General features: G+C 43.1%; 1 protein-coding gene and 1 long non-coding RNA gene across 4 annotated transcripts in view; one reads left to right on the forward strand and one right to left on the reverse strand.

Annotated features, from left to right (window-relative positions):
* The window catches only part of LOC118399506 (uncharacterized), a 30,262-nt gene extending 14,652 nt beyond the window's left edge, over positions 1-15,610 (reverse strand). The window contains exons 1-3 of one of the 2 annotated variants that reach the window (XR_004828848.2): positions 14,535-15,610; positions 10,443-10,569; positions 9,766-10,004 (exon numbers count right to left, since the gene is read on the reverse strand). This is a non-coding gene — a long non-coding RNA (uncharacterized LOC118399506). The remainder of the gene's footprint in view (positions 1-9,765; positions 10,005-10,442; positions 10,570-14,534) is intronic. The other variant, XR_008075888.1, reaches the window with a different exon arrangement.
* The window catches only part of LOC118399482 (attractin-like protein 1), a 340,601-nt gene that overhangs the window by 260,160 nt on the left and 62,764 nt on the right, over positions 1-17,677 (forward strand). For both annotated transcript variants that reach the window (XM_035795604.2, XM_035795612.2), the window contains one exon: positions 3,376-3,489. In XM_035795604.2, coding sequence (XP_035651497.1) covers positions 3,376-3,489 — 114 coding nt within the window. The remainder of the gene's footprint in view (positions 1-3,375; positions 3,490-17,677) is intronic.

Genomic DNA, 17,677 nt, shown 5'->3' on the forward strand with positions numbered 1-17,677 from the left:
ATTGGTCCAAAGTGTCAGTTCCTCTCCTCTGCCCCTCACCTCTCATCCCCTCTCATATCTGCCTGTCGTTGTTTACAGCATTCTGAAATTAATTAGGCGTTTAATGGGTCATTTACCGGGAGCCGATATAGATACCACCTTGTACTTCTTGACTTGTGAAGGACTTGTCAGGGGACATAAAATACACATGCTCTACCAGGGCACAGTATCCACTGGACTCACAGCCCCAGCCCTCCCGCCTTCCCTTTTATGATCGCCTCTCTGACTGTCCAGACCGATTAATCAAGCTTCTACTTCCCGACCTAGCTCACCCTGACCAGCTCACTGTCTCTCACGCCAACCCTGCGGTAGGGACAGGTTAGAGGATAGTGAGAAGAAGCTAACGCTAACAGACAGAGACACACTGCTCTGCTCCCTTTAACCACATACACCCCAGTGCTGTGCTAGTGGCATCAAGCTAGCAGCCATGCTAACAGACACAGCCATGACAATGCAGGACAGGTTAGTGTTCCAGGCAGACTAGAAATGGACAGGTTACACATCGCTACATGCCATAGCACTCGAGTGAGCTGTAGTGTTCTGTTACTTGCCTGCAGACACTGGCACTATGTGGTAGGTTTTGTTAACTAGGAATGCCGAATACATTTCAGACATGGATCCTGTGATAGTCAAGTCACACAGACACCCACCACATGTCAGGGTCAAGGGTTATACTAACTTAAACATGCAAACATAACTCCTACTCTTTGGACAAAAGACTTGTTGACTGGTTATACAAACAGACTCCAGCCTATGTCAAAACATTTAACACACATGTACTACCTGGCACAGATATGCCATATATGGCATAGTGAAAAACTATGCACCTCTGGTTAAGATAGCGTTGTCAAGGTCTAAATCTGATCCAAGTGGTATTCCTTCGTCATTGCAATAGCGTTTGTATAGTTGATATACAGTATACCCCATTACAATTGCCCAGTAGGGTATGTCTCTAGCAGGACTTTCTACTGAAACTCAATGAGGAAAACATTGATGATGTAAGACCAACATTATGCATAAGACAAGTGTGCTTTACATAGAACAAGTGATTACCCCCAAGCTAAAACACAAGGAACACTAGAAACAATAGCCCAATAACATTAGCCTACTTTATTGAAGCCGAAAACGTGTAGGTGTGTGGGTGTATGTGTGGGTATATTTGTGTGTGTGTACAGTCATATACATGAGAGGGAGGTGTGAGTGTGCTGGTTCTGAGCGATTAGTGCTTTTTGAGGTCGGTTCGATTATTAAAATATAATCACGTTTTTCAATTTAAAAAATAAAATAATAATCTTAACATTAAATATACTATGCATCATGTGGGTTGAATGCAGAATAAAACATTTAATAAAAGTCCCATGATGGTAGTGACTGCCCATTGCTGCTTATCACTTATTAACCATCATTTATTCACATTACTTTAATACAATATTTCAGTTGTTTTGTATATTACATTTGTTTTATTTGATGACTTTATTATTTAATTCCAAGTCATCATCTCATCTTTATAAAGCTGCTGACAAAATCACTATTTTGTAGTTTTTCAACATAAATAATGCATACTTTTATGATGGCTGAATACCAACTATCAGTCACTTAGATCATGTATTTTCAGATAGAGGTACCCCTCGCGAAGCAACAGCTGCTCTCCATATCACCTCACGATCGCACATTCTTCTCTCTTCCGTAGCAGGCGTAAAAGAAACACAGACCCAACAAATAGATGCGCAATGGATTATGGTCATTGTAGTTAATTATCACGTTTTATGCTCAAAACTATATAGAATATTGGCTTGTTGGAAAATACAACTCCCTACTTCATCGCACAGTATATATATATATATATATATATATATCGCACAGTTCAGGCTGTATCTAATTCATCTCTAGAGAGACTGCGATGTCCGTGTTATTTAGCTCACAGAAAAAAAACTGAAATTTAATTCAAATACTTGAACCAACTTCGGTCAATTAGCTTGGCTCCTGTGTGTCTGTGTGGTCCCTATCCAGCCAGGTACTGCTTGGCTCCTGTGTGTCTGTGTGGTCCCTATCCAGCCAGGCCCTGCTTGGCTCCTGTGTGTCTGTGTGGTCCCTATCCAGCCAGGCCCTGCTTGGCTCCTGTGTGTCTGTGTTGTCCCTATCCAGCCAGGCCCTGCTTGGCTCCTGTGTGTCTGTGTGGTCCCTTTCCAGCCAGGTCCTGCTTGGCTCTTGTGTGTCTGTGTGGTCCCTATCCAGCCAGGCCCTGCTTGGCTCCTGTGTGTCTGTGTGGTCCCTATCCAGCCAGGCCCTGCTTGGCTCCTGTGTGTCTGTGTGGTCCCTATCCAGCCAGGCCCTGCTTGGCTCCTGTGTGTCTGTGGTCCCTATCCAGCCAGGCCCTGCTTGGCTCCTGTGTGTCTGTGTGGTCCCTATCAAGCCAAGCCCTGCTTGGCTCCTGTGTGTCTGTGTTGTCCCTATCCAGCCAGGCCCTGCTTGGCTCCTGTGTGTCTGTGTGGTCCCTTTCTAGCCAGGTCCTGCTTGGCTCTTGTGTGTCTGTGTGGTCCCTTTCCAGCCAGGTCCTGCTTGGCTCTTGTGTGTCTGTGTGGTCCCTATCCAGCCAGGCCCTGCTTGGCTCTTGTGTGTCTGTGTGGTCCCTTTCCAGCCAGGTCCTGCTTGGCTCTTGTGTGTCTGTGTGGTCCCTATCCAGCCAGGTCCTGCTTGGCTCTTGTGTGTCTGTGTGGTCCCTTTCCAGCCAGGTCCTGCTTGGCTCTTGTGTGTCTGTGTGGTCCCTATCAAGCCAGGCCCTGCTTGGCTCCTGTGTGTCTGTGTGGTCCCTATCCAGCCAGGACCTGCTTGGCTCCTGTGTGTCTGTGTGGTCCCTATCAAGCCAGGCCCTGCTTGGCTCCTGTGTGTCTGTGTGGTCCCTATCAAGCCAGGCCCTGCTCAGCTCTTGTGTGTCTGTGTGGTCCCTATCCAGCCAGGACCTGCTTGGCTCCTGTGTGTCTGTGTGGTCCCTATCAAGCCAGGCCCTGCTTGGCTCCTGTGTGTCTGTGTGGTCCCTATCAAGCCAGGCCCTGCTCAGCTCTTGTGTGTCCCCACTATTGTTCCCACTCTGTCTCTGTTTGTGTTTGTTTTCTTCAGGGTGTTTGGAGCATACGCTGATAAAAAGCCGCTCAGCGTCTGACTCAAACAGGCTTTGTTCATCTGCCACTTCCTCATTAATTAAGTTTTCCTCCCTTCTCTCTTCCCCTCTGCTCCCCCCGCTGTTCTTCTCCTCTGGTCCTCTTCTCTCGCTCTCTCTCACTCCCCCTCTCTCTCACTCCCCCTCTCTCTCATTCCCTTTCTCATTTTTGTCTACAGCAGCTCATGCGGGAGCGACAGCAGATGGCCAGCCGTCCCTTTGCCTCGGTTGCCGTGGCGCTGGATGTAAGCGTCGGCCAGGAACAGGAAGAGCTGCTGCAGGGGCAGGTGGAGGTGGGTACCTAACACATCTCATTAGCATATTGTTGTCCACCGCGATGGTGATATCGTGGAATACAGGCTTGGCACCGAGATCGCCCACAGTATCCTCTGTTGTGTGTAGACACTGAAGCGTGGGTGTGAGAAAGCAGGGTTTCATGACTTGAAATGCAAAACATATGTGGCCAACTTAAACAAATACTGAAGGCACTGTGGGAATTCACACAACAAAGAACATATCCAGAGTTTAGCGTGGCCATATCCGGAAAAGCTAGTTTGTTAAGAAATATGAACATTCTGAAAACCAATTCCTTTTCTTGCTGTGTCCCCAATAACATGGGTTAGGTCCTTTCATGTTATCCTTTTCAGCACCGTTACGCAACTATGGTGGATTCATAACCAACCCAGCGCAGTACAGCTCGGCTAATCTTGGCTCGGCTCGTCTCAGTAGTATAAAAAGGGTTTAACTAGTTTGCCTCCTATATATGACTTCCTGAATTGTGTTCCCACACACCCGCTATGCGTATTGCGTATGATCTGATAATCTACCTCTGAAAATCCTTAGTGGTTTTGTGAGTTTTCCAGGTCTTTGCTTCATTAAAGATTTACCGGCTCTACCACAAATCTCTGTAACAGCTGCCGCCTGCCGGCCAGTCCACAACCGGCTTTAATGGAATTGATAGTGAGTGTCAGGGGGGGGCAAAGTATGCTCTGATAATGCATTATTCCTGGTATACCTATTAATATAGTAGATGGTAGAATTATACTGCATGGGCACATAACCTATGTTAGCAGTAAGCCCTTAGAGGAGTGTTTTCCCCCATAGCTAACTCTACAGCATCCATCGGTGTCCAACCCAAAATAGTGTTTGTTGTTATTTTCCTGTTTCTCCCATTTTGAGCTCCTGAAGGTGAAAAACATTGAAATGGAACGGTATCTTCACGTAAAGGTTAATTAAGTAACATCTGGTGTTGCTCCACAGAGACTATTTAGCATAATTGCATAGTAAATAAGAAAATTGTGTACAACAGTGTACTTGCGGGAAAATAAGTGGATTCATAATCGGATTTCATACATCATTTACACAGTTACTGTGTAAAAGCAAGTTCTGGACCTGTGTTTTTATGTACAGGTGTATTTTGGCCAAAGCCATTTGCAAAAGGTGCACAGGAGGGCTTTTCAAATGTTTACTCTGCATTTTGATATGCTGATGACATTTTACGAGCAGCGAAAAGCGTGGAATTGGATTAAAGTCCCAAAAACTAGAAACGGGGCTGCAGGAAGGGTACATACAGCATATCAAAAAATGACTGGATTGATAAGTGTAATTTATTTGAATGCAGTGTTGTGTTTGTATTCAATGGACATACACGTGAGGAGGTTGGCACATGTTTCCTTACCTGTCCTCTGAACAGATGGATGACACAGTGGCTTAAGCCCTTTCTCAATGACCATGAGTGGAGCAGTTAGCTAATGTGCGCTAAGTGGAGATGAGGTTTTTCACACAACTTCTAGGCGCTGGTAAAACTGTATTTCACACACTGTTCTGAATTATGCTATTCAGAACATGCGAGATGAACTTAAGAGTGTTTCAAAGATATTCCCTTTCCTGAGAATCTTCAAAGAACCAGCTGCAATTATTGACATCTGGTAAAAGTCAGGCAAACGAGCGACCGTCTGTTATTTACTCAGAGAAATACAGTACACCATTTTTGTTTCAAAACCGGCATCTGGTTAAGATGAACAAGACAGAGGTCATTGGAGGCATGAATTACTAACATATGTATTGGTTTAAAATCATCTATGTGCCTGCAAATTGTCTCTAAATGGTTGCAGAAAATCAGACAAGTATGCAATGAAAAACCGCACAAACATAAGTTATTTCCTAATGTCATCAGAGTGGTCTATGGAAGACAAGCGATCTAAAGTAGAGACTATGAACGAGTAATGTAAGTAATGTGGCATGTCATTATAAAGACATACAATAGCGGTATCATCAGAAGACAATCAAACCAAATCGAACATCCAGTGTTGGGTATTTTGCCTTGGCCTGGGTCTGTAGTATTGAGGAGACGCCTTGCCCTGTGATCCAGGTACATCAAAGTGGAGAGATTCATTGCGTAGGTGTGTAGCCTGAGGCCAAAGGTGATTAAAATAGGTCCTAGGCTCCAATCATTTCTCCCCTACCCTCCCCTGCCGTTGATAAAGGATGTCTGGAGCAGTTATTATTCATCGGTGACCTGAGGGCTCTCTAGTCCCCAGACTGCTGTAAAACCGGCCTGTTAGACCACACCAGATTGGACCTGACAGGTAGCTTACTAAAACACCCACAGCCCTTACACATACACACACACACACACACACACACACAAACACCACACCTGGATCCTGTTCATTGTCTCTGAACTGGAGTGAACGGCATGGAAATGGAAGTGGTACACAAATACCACACAGAATAAAACAGCTGGGTTGAGTTCCTGCACTTACTCAGTAAAAAACAATCGAATCAAATTGTATTGGTCACATACACGTGATTAGCAGATGTTATTGCGGGTGTAGCGAAATGCTTGTGCTTCTAGCTACGACAGTGCAGTAATATCTAACAAGTAATATCTAACAAATTACACAACATATACCTAATACACACAAATCCAAGTAGGAATGAATTAAGACTATATACATATGGACGAGCAATGTCAGAGCGGAACGGGCTAAGATGTAGTAGAATAGTATAGAAACAGTACAGTTGAAGTCGGAAGTTTACATACACTTAGGTTGGAGTCATTAAAATTCGTTTTTCAACCACTCCACAAATGTCTTGTTAACGAACTATAGTTTTGGCAAGTCGGTTAGGACATCTACTTTGTGCATGACGCAAGTCAGTTTTCCAACAATCGTTTACAGTCAAATTATTTCACTTGTAATTCACTGTATCACAATTCTGGTGGGTCAGAAGTTTACAAACTAAGTTGACCGTGCCTTTAAACAGCTTGGAAAATTCCAGAAAATTATGTCATGGCTTTAAAAGCTTCTGATAGGCTAATTGACATTATTTGAATCAATTGGAGGTGTACCTGTAGATGTATATCAAGGCCTACCTTCAAACTCAGTGCCTCTTTGATTGACATGGGAAAATCAAAAGAAATCAGTCAAAAATTGTAGACCTCAACAAGTCTGGTTTATCCTTAGGAGCAATTTCCAAATGCCTGAAAGTACCACGTTAATCTGTACAAACAATAGTACGCAAATATAAACGCCATGGGACCACGCAGTCGTCATACCGCTCAGGAAGGAGACGCGTTTTGTCTCCTAGAGATGAACGTACTTTGGTGCGAAAAGTGCAAATGAATCACAGAACAACAGCAAAGGACCTTGTGAAGATGCTGGAGAAAACCGGTACAAAAATATCTATATCCACAGTAAAAACGAGTCCTATATCGACATAACCTGAAAGGCAGCTCAGCAAGGAAGAAGACACTGCTCCAATCCAGCCATAAAAAAGCCAGATTACGGTTTGCAACTGCACACGGAGACAAAGATCATGAAACAAAAATAGAACTGTTTGGCCATAATGACCATCACTATGTTTTGAGGAAAATGGGGGAGACTTGCAAGCCAAAGAACACCATCCCAAATGTGATGCACAGGGATGGCAGCATCATGTTGAGGGGTGGTTTGCTGCAGGATGGACTGGTGCACTTCACAAAATAGATGGCATCATGAGGGAGGAAAATTACGAACTATAGTTTTGGCAAGTCGGTTAGGACATCTACTTTGTGCATGACGCAAGTCAGTTTTCCAACAATCGTTTACAGTCAAATTATTTCACTTGTAATTCACTGTATCACAATTCTGGTGGGTCAGAAGTTTACAAACTAAGTTGACCATGCCTTTAAACAGCTTGGAAAATTCCAGAAAATTATGTCATGGCTTTAAAAGCTTCTGATAGGCTAATTGACATTATTTGAATCAATTGGAGGTGTACCTGAAGATGTATATCAAGGCCTACCTTCAAACTCAGTGCCTCTTTGATTGACATGGGAAAATCAAAAGAAATCAGTCAAAAATTGTAGACCTCAACAAGTCTGGTTCATCCTTAGGAGCAATTTCCAAATGCCTGAAGGTACCACGTTAATCTGTACAAACAATAGTACGCAAATATAAACGCCATGGGACCACGCAGTCGTCATACCGCTCAGGAAGGAGACGCGTTTTGTCTCCTAGAGATGAACGTACTTTGGTGCGAAAAGTGCAAATGAATCACAGAACAACAGCAAAGGACCTTGTGAAGATGCTGGAGAAAACCGGTACAAAAATATCTATATCCACAGTAAAAACGAGTCCTATATCGACATAACCTGAAAGGCAGCTCAGCAAGGAAGAAGACACTGCTCCAATCCAGCCATAAAAAAGCCAGATTACGGTTTGCAACTGCACACGGAGACAAAGATCATGAAACAAAAATAGAACTGTTTGGCCATAATGACCATCACTATGTTTTGAGGAAAATGGGGGAGACTTGCAAGCCAAAGAACACCATCCCAAATGTGATGCACAGGGATGGCAGCATCATGTTGAGGGGTGGTTTGCTGCAGGATGGACTGGTGCACTTCACAAAATAGATGGCATCATGAGGGAGGAAAATTACGAACTATAGTTTTGGCAAGTCGGTTAGGACATCTACTTTGTGCATGACGCAAGTCAGTTTTCCAACAATCGTTTACAGTCAAATTATTTCACTTGTAATTCACTGTATCACAATTCTGGTGGGTCAGAAGTTTACAAACTAAGTTGACCGTGCCTTTAAACAGCTTGGAAAATTCCAGAAAATTATGTCATGGCTTTAAAAGCTTCTGATAGGCTAATTGACATTATTTGAATCAATTGGAGGTGTACCTGAAGATGTATATCAAGGCCTACCTTCAAACTCAGTGCCTCTTTGATTGACATGGGAAAATCAAAAGAAATCAGCCAAAAATTTAGATTTAGATTTGAATCTTTTTTTAAAAACTTTTGTTCTGCTACACATTTATATCAGGAAACATTGCCCCCAAAAATGTACACACACAGATTTTTTTATTTTTATATCCACAGTAAAAACGAGTCCTATATCGACATAACCTGAAAGGCAGCTCAGCAAGGAAGAAGACACTGCTCCAATCCAGCCATAAAAAAGCCAGATTACGGTTTGCAACTGCACATGGAGACAAAGATCATGAAACAAAAATAGAACTGTTTGGCCATAATGACCATCACTATGTTTTGAGGAAAATGGGGGAGACTTGCAAGCCAAAGAACACCATCCCAAATGTGATGCACAGGGATGGCAGCATCATGTTGAGGGGTGGACTGAGGGATGGACTGGTGCACTTCACAAAATAGATGGCATCATGAGGGAGGAAAATTACGTGGATACACTAAAGCAACATCTCAAGACATCAGTCAGGAAGTTAAAACTTGGTCGCAAATGGGTCTTCCAAATGGACATTGACCCCAAGCATACTTCCAAAGTAGTGGAAAAATGGCTTCCAAATGGACATTGACCCCAAGCATACTTCCAAAGTAGTGGAAAAATGGCTTAAGGACAATAAATTTAAGGTATTGGAGTGGCCATCACAAAGCCCTGACCTCGATCCCATAGAAAAGTTGTGGGCGGAATTGAAAAAGTGTGTGTGAGCAAGGAGGCCTACAAATCTGACTCAGTTACACCAGCTCTGTCAGGAGGAATGGGCCAAACTTCACCGAACTTATTGTGGGAAGCTTGTGGAAGGCTACCCGTAAAGTTTGACCCAATTTAAACAATTTAAAGGTAATGCTACCAAATACTAATTGGCTGTATGCAAACTTCTGAGCCACTGGGAATGTGATGAATTAAATCAAATCTGAAATAGATCATTCTCTCTACTATTATTCTGGCATTTCACATTCTTAAAACGAAGTGGTGATCCTAACTGACCTAAGACGGGGAATTTTTACTAGGATTAAATGGCAGGAATTGTAAAGAAAATGAGTTTAAATGTACTTGGCAAAGGTGTATGTCATCTTCCAGTTGTATATACATATGAGATGAATAATGCCAGATATGTAAACATTAAGTGACTAAGATACCGTAGAATAGTATAGAATACAGTATATACATATGCGATGAGTAATGCCAGATATGTAAACATTCCTTAAATTGGCCAGTGATTCCTAGTCTATGCTTATAGGCAGCAGCCTCTAATGTGATAGTGATGGTTGTTTAACAGTCAGATGGCCTCTCGGTCTCAGCGTTGATGCACCTGTACTGACCTCGCTTTCTGGATGATAGCGGGGTGAACCAGCAGTGGCTCGGGTGGTTGATGTCCTTGATGATCTTTTTGGCCTTCCTGTGACAACGGGTGCTATAGTTGTCCTGGAGGGCAGGTAGTTTTCCCCCTGTAATGTGTTGGGCAGACCCCATCACCCTCTGGAGAGCTTTGTGGTTGCGGGCTGTGCAGTTGCCGTAGCAGGCGGTGATACAGCCCGACAGGATGCTTTCAATTGTGCATCTGTAAAAAAAAAAGTGTGAGTGTTTTAGGTGACAAACCAAATTTCTAAAGCCTCCTGAGGTTAAAGAGGCTCTGTTGCGCATTCTTCAGCACACTGTCTGTGTGGCTGGTCCATTTCAGTTTGTCAGTGATGTATATGCCAAGGAACTTGAAGCTTTCCACCTTCTCCTCTGCGGTCCCGTCAATATAGATAGGGGGGTGCACCCTAGGTGCACGCCACACAAGCGTTGTCAAGAGTTGAACGACACGCACAAAGACAACCAGTTTTATTCTAAGGGGAAAAGACCCCAGTCTTGAGCCTATAATAACCATAACCAGTGAACTACCCATCTCGGAGGTAGATCACCCCCCCTCCTCTAAATCTAATCACGGTGCTCCAAATGACTGGGCCACAGAATAAAACAAGAGGTAACTCATCAGCATCAATCACGTACCTACCAGATCCATAACATCCACGTAGCGTCGTAAAGCTGATGAGCCTACAGGAACGAGCATCTGTAAGACGCCCGGACACATCTCGCCTTCCATCCCAGAGTGATATATGGCGCTGGGGGTTTTCATAATGCTATTTAAAGGGGAGAAATGAATCAATTTTCATATCTAATGTTTTAATGCGCTGTATTTATTTTCCAATCTTGGGGATTTAATGCGCTGGGGCGGAGGGTAATGAAAGGAGCAGCGAGGAGATAAAGAATATTTATGACACCTGGGAGAAATGGGCTGTGTTTGGAGCCTTTTACTTGTGTGTTTTATCAGCACCCACAAAGCCAATGATCTCATCAGAGAGAGAACAAGGGGAGAACACAGATGGAATAAACCTACATCTGGAGCTACACGTAGAAATACATGAAAGCACCAACAAAAACACACATTTACACACTCACACACCTTCCATCATTGTCAATTATTAATTGTACATACAGTACCAGTCAAAAGTTTGGACACACCCACTCATTCAAAAGATTTGTATTTGTGCTATTTTCTACATTGTACAATAGTAGTAAAGACATCAAAACTATGAAACAACACATTTGGAATCATGTAGTAACCCAAAATGTATTAAACAAGAATTGTAGATTTCATTTGCTGGGTGGCGATGTGGATGTGTTGGTTTAAACACCAACATTGTGTGAGAGAGGCTTCATAGCTATGATCCTTTCCATATAAAATTACCCATGAGCACCAGCATGTGAACTTCATAAGAGCATGTCAAATTGGGTGTCAAGTGAAAGCTTTGTTGCATGTTGAAATGAAGACATGGTGGGGGGGTGCTAGAGAGCGTGCTATGGAATATATGGATTGTTAGAGCTCTGCTCAATTGTTAAACAAATTCATATTGCTCTTAATCTCTCACAACCTATAATTTCAGACATTGTCTGACGAGGAAAAGGCACCAAAATAGGCGGCGCTAAACAAGATAATTTGGACGAGAGAGACAACAGACCAATGCCAACATCGCTGACCCACAAGGAGTTAGCTGAAGATGCTAGCTCCCAAGAGCTCCTTACAGAACCCACTCAGAGTGACCTACTGGCCACTATAAACTCATGAAGGTGGACACAAGGTTGGCTCATATATCAAAGAGTATTGGGACTTTGACAGAAACTGTGAAGGCAATCAAGGGCAGGGTGCATGAGGTCGAGCAGACGACAATCGATCACGAGGCCAGGCTACAGGACATTGAGAAACAGTGCAAAATGACAACAAAGCCCTGAAAGCTCGACTGGAAATGCTCAAATCGCATTCTGAGAAATGGAGACCCACTGAATTTGTATCGGAACTGATACCGGCACTGCTGGGGATGTAACACAAAACGCCCTTCCTGATCGGCCGAGCACATAGATTACAAGCAACAATGCCAGCCAAGGGAGCACTACCAAGGCCATTCATTGCACATTCATTGCACAGCTGCACTACCCTTTATACCTGAGATCTCATCCACAAGCTGTCAAGTCAACAGTTCCCCCTTAACTACAAAGGAGCAAGGGTGTCTTTCTACCCAGATCTTACTTTAGAGGTAAGGAACCAACGGAAAGAGTATGATGAGCTGCACATTTAATGCAGGGCGGCCAGCATCCGATATGGATTCCTCTTCCCAGCCCGGTCCAAGGTGACTGGCGAGGGATCAACACGTATGTTTTACACCCCAAAATATGCCGAACTGTTCTTGGCAAGCAAGCGCCCTGTCTAAGAATCCAGAACTGCTGCGTCAGCCGCCTATGTGGCCAAATACAGGCCAGAAATGTTATTGTTTATATAGCACTGTTCAGCCTATCATGTTTTATTCCCACTCACCCCCCTAATGTGAGAGTTAAGTGTTATTATTTTTTTTAAATTATACAGTACCAGTCAAAAGTTTGGACACACCTACTCATTCAAGGGTATTTTCTTTATTTGTACTATTTTCTACATTGTAGAATAGTCGTTAAAACATCAAAACTATGAAATAACACATATGGAATCATATAGTAACCACCGTTTACCTTGATGACAGCTTTGCACACTCTTGGCATTCTCTCAACCAGCTTCACCTGGAATGCTTTTCCAACAGTCTTGAAGGAGTTCCCACATATGCTGAGCACTTGTTTGCTGCTTTTCCTTCTTTCTGTGGTCAAACTCATCCCAAACCATCTCAATTGGGTTGATGTCAGGTGATTGTGGAGGCAAGGTCATCTGATGCAGCACTTACGGTCAGATGCCGTAAGTGCTGCATGGTGGTCTGTTTGAAACATGTAAGTATTACAGACTCGGTCAGGGAGAGGTTGAAAATGTCAGTGAAGACACTTGCCAGTTGGTCCGTGCATGCTTTAAGTACACTGGGTATCTCGCAGCTGGGTTTCCCTTTGTAGTCCGTAATATTTTTCAATCCCTTCCACATCCGACGAGCATCAGAGCCGGTGTAGTAGGATTCAACCTTACTTTTGTATTGACGCTTTGCCTGTTTGATGGTTCGTTTGAGGGCATAGCAGGATTTCTTATAAGCATCCGGACTTATTGAGGAAGTTGGTGACTGAGGTGTTATACTCCTCAATGCCATTGGATGAATCCCCGAACATATTCCAGTCTGTGCTAGCAAAACAGTCCTGTAGCGTAGCATCCGCGTCATCTGGCCACTTCCTTATTGAGCGAGTCACTGGTACTTCCTGCTTTAGTTTTTGCTTGTAAGCGGGAATCAGGAGGAAATAATTATGGTCAGATTTGCCAAATGGAGGGTGAGGGAGAGCTTTGTATGCATCTCTGTGTGTGGAGTAAAGGTGGTCTAGAGTTGTTTTTCTTCTGGTTGCACATGTGACATGGTAGAAATGAGGTAAAACGGATTTAAGTTTACCTGCATTAAAGTCCCCGGCCAGTAGGTGTGCCGGTTCTGGATTAGCATTTTCTTGTTTGCTTGTGGCCTTTGTCATGACTGGCCTGTTAAAGCCAGTTTACCGTGGACCACAATCCTACAGGGGGGTGGTTTATGACACCTCCCGTCCATTGTAAATCTTAAGACAGCAGACAAAAACCATTTGTCCTCTTGTATGGAGGAATGGAATGTATGATGGGCCTATGGAGAACCTACCTCAGAACAGCAACATGCAATAAATGGGCTTTGTGACAATATGTTTAGTCAGCCAAAATGGTGGTAATTACGATAGATGGAATATGAAAATGAATGTCGTTTTTGTCATGTTATTAAATGTTAAATGACGACGTTACAACGAAAACATTATAACTTTAAGAGATTTCATAATATGTATCTGATATTTGCATACTGTACGTTGTGTGGAAAATGTCCAGATCAAAGAGAATGTTTTTGTAAAGATGAAATGTGAAGTTGTCTAAATTGGAAAAAATCCCTCGTAACTAGTGATGCCCAGAGAACTTGTCATAGATACGGAAACGCCCCTTTCTGACCCAAAGGTATAAAACATGTGAATTAAGAATTTACAAAGCAGACTCAGTGACGCGCTACAGACGCGCTACAGCCAAGGTCAGAGTTAGTCGCAACCCCAAAACGCAACACGAGGTTGAAGAAGACAAAGGAACCTTTTAACAATCTATGCAATCTCTGAGCTATGTCTAAGAGGGTGAATTCAAGCAGGACCACCCGGTTACCACACTCAAAGGAATCGTGTGTCTGAACTGCTTTCATTCCTATACTGGAGCCCTGAGCTACACGCAGGGACGGACTGGGAATGAAAAATGTCCCAGGACTTTTTGACTCGGACCGGCCCACCACCCCCTCAGCGATACACCACCACCCACAGAACCCACGCCACACTTTATGTTAACAAGATTACTGAACAATATTTATAACAATAACTTTAGTAAAATCGATGTAAAAATAGAACAAGGGAAATGTGTTGCTCTTAGGAGGAGGCTGGCTGGAAGGAGCACATATTGGCACAATGGCACTGGCAGCAAGGTGGCAAGAATCTCTGTAACCATTTGACCAGTAAAATAAATAATACAGGAAGACATGTGTTGGTGAAAAGACTGGTGAGTAGCCAAATCATAGAATGATATAAAAATATACATATTTCCTACCTCAAATTAGCAATTTCTGCAGCAGCTCACTTCTCTCAGCAATGCCATCTATAACCAGGTCACTGTCCAGGTTCGTTAAAACATCTCGCTCAGTAGCCATGAGCATAAAAGCCTCCAGGTGCTGTTGAGATAGAGTGCTCCTGAGCCTACTCTTGATGAATTTCAGAGTAGAGAAGCTCCACTCACAAGCTACCTGGATTACTGACAGGGTAAGTAGAAACTTGTAAGCAAGGCCCAGAATGTGGTATGCGTCGGTCAATAGGTTGTACTGACTAAGAATACGGTAGCAACACACTGGACAGTCACCATCTCCACCTCATCTTCATTTCCTTCAGGTTCATGATCCTCCATAGTCCTGGGTGTTTGTTCTTCAAATCCCGATTGTTTTAACCTAGTCCACTGTTCTGCCAGACTCATGAGCTCACTCTGTAAATTGGCCACCGTTGCTCTGCTGTCAAATTTGATCAAACATTTGCTTAGTTCTTGAAGGGCTGTGTGTGGAAGGTCACTGGCACTGGATGGTAGCTGACTACATTTTTAGGGTCCAGAAGAGCCATGTCGGCATACAAAGTGCCATTACTCAGAAATCGCAGATGGGAGGCTATCTATAACTGTATCCAGAATTTGATTATGGACACCAATCCCGTATGCACTCTCTGCCCCAGTAAAATATTCATCTTGTGCCATAGTTTTCTTCTTTCGAGCCCTTTTTGTTGGCTGAGTGGTCTCTAACTCCAGCTCTGTTTCCTCATCCCATTCCTGCAACTTCCTGTTGGCCCACTGAACAAATGTGTCTGCAGCTGCCTTGATTTTTTTCAAAATCTCTTGCCATTCCTTTCAGCTGCTCCTCTATAGACACAAACATACGATGCGCAGACAGAATGTCCATTCCACTTGTTTGAAGATATTTTGAGACTGGTGATGTGACCTGAAATTTTCTGAGGAATGTCTGAGCTGTAAGTATTGTTTCATACTTCAGCAACCCCTCAATGTATCCTTGTGCCTTGACCTGTGCCTCCAAAAACCTTTTTTAAGGCACTGTCTTTAGCCCACCAGCTTGTCTCTCCAATTGGAGCAAGACTTCTGTGTCTTGGGTCCTTGCTCTCCTTTTCCCAAAATGTTCATCCTCTTGTAGGATTCACAGAAGAACACAGCTATGTTGTTAATGAGAGAAAAAAGTGACCCAGTTGCCAAGATACTCTCTGTTGTGTCTGCCAAAACAAGGTTCACAATGTGTGCATAGCACCACACATGCACTTGATTGGTGGACTTTGCAGAGAGCAGGGCAGAGAAACCTTTATTCTGGCCTTACTGGAGGCTCCATCAGTGGAAATGCCAATGTACTTGCTGATGTCAAGCTTCATGTTTTCCAGTACTTCACTCCGTACCTGGAGGAAGTATTGTCCGGTGGATGCCTCGCATTTCACCACAGCCACAAGCCTCATGGATGACGTTCGTCACATATCTGACTATGACAGAGCATTGGTCTTGTGTTGTAATGTCCTGCGTAGTGGAAATCTGGACCTAAAACATACCAGGTTCCTGGAGTTCACTTGCTATGGTGGCCTGCATTGTGTGTTGGATGGTGGTAATCATGTTGATAATAGAGTAATTAGAGAGGCTCTGCCCCCTCTTGACCCAGACTCATGCAGTTTTTTTTGCTTTTCTCTATGCAGGCAGTGAGATATTCTTTCATACTCAGGTTGTGCTTTCCCAGCAGAATGATAATCTCTAAAAAGTTGCCATGGTCAATGCTGCTGTCATCTAGCGTATAAGCTGCTTCAGACTGCATGCCTCTGTCACTCAGACCTCTCTTGCTTATGACTTTAACAACATCTATAATGCACTCTAGCACTTGCCTTCTTCTGCACACTTGCTCTCAATGAGCAGACATCTGAATGCCGATGAACAGGCTCTAAAAATGACCTTTGGAGGACCTTAGCAAGTAGGCCTCAGCATAACCTCTATGCATAATGCTCCTCCAATCCATGTCCATGTTTCAGTCTGCCATTCCATTCATGAATGGGCTGTTCTCTGTAGGCTTTGAAATGCAATACAAGTGAAGCAGAATAAAGCATGGCTGTCTTCACTGTATGATAGCCACTTCCTGTTGGTCCCATCACAAAAGAAAACCTTCTGCACCACAGACTTTTCACTTTTGTTGGGGGTGGAAACTAAAAAACATATCTAGGTCCCCTGACTTTGGCCTCTTAATGCAAATGGGTTGACAGTGGCATCCTGGCTCTGGCACAATCTAAATCTGTCCACTGCAGATGCACTATTCTCAACCTGGATGAGTAATTAGTATAAATTAATATATTAGTATAATATTATAACATTAAATAAAAAGTATAATGTTACTATAATAGTGTAATGTTAGTATAATATTAATATATTCATTATGTAATGTTAGTATATATATATATACTTTCATATAATAGTATACTATATACCACTAGTATAATATTCCAATTGGACAATACAGAAGTTTTAAGAAATACACAACCAACATTTATAATTTGTGTAAGTTTTGTTCCGTCATTAAATCCTTGTGGAAGAAAAATAATCTACATTGGTGGTTAGTCTCTAATTTGTTAATGCTAAGTACTAACTTGTCAATAATCATAACCATTCATGCATAACAATGAGTTCAACATTTCGAAAGTTTGCTGTAGCATGTCAACCTTTTTTTAATGTCCCGCCCCATCCAGGCTGTGATTGGTCGGTTCACGAAAAGTGACATTGACGAGCGCTTGTTTCAACAAAAGGCACAATATAGCTAAATAGCCAGCTAGCCAAACCCAAACATTGCTTATCTTATCCCTATTCTCTTCTATCTTACTGCTTCAGCTGCAAAACCTTGACTAACAGTTGAACTAGTATCACTGGGCTCAATGGGCTGCTCTCTCTCCTCTCTGCTGCCAGTGCCTTCAGGCTCGCTAGGCTGAGATGATTGACTGCTAACGGCGCCAAATTAATAATTTGTTATTTAAAACAATTTGGCTGCATCAGCCTAAAGGGACTTCAACCTCTTCCCTCTTAGCTCTTCAGCACCATCTTTATGTTTGTTGTCTTTTTGTTTGTCCATCTTGCTCCACTCCAATATTTATTCAAATGTCACCACTTAACAAAAATGGGAAAGG

Source organism: Oncorhynchus keta, chromosome 2 (assembly GCF_023373465.1).
Source record: "Oncorhynchus keta strain PuntledgeMale-10-30-2019 chromosome 2, Oket_V2, whole genome shotgun sequence".
NCBI classification, from domain to species: Eukaryota; Metazoa; Chordata; class Actinopteri; order Salmoniformes; family Salmonidae; genus Oncorhynchus; species Oncorhynchus keta.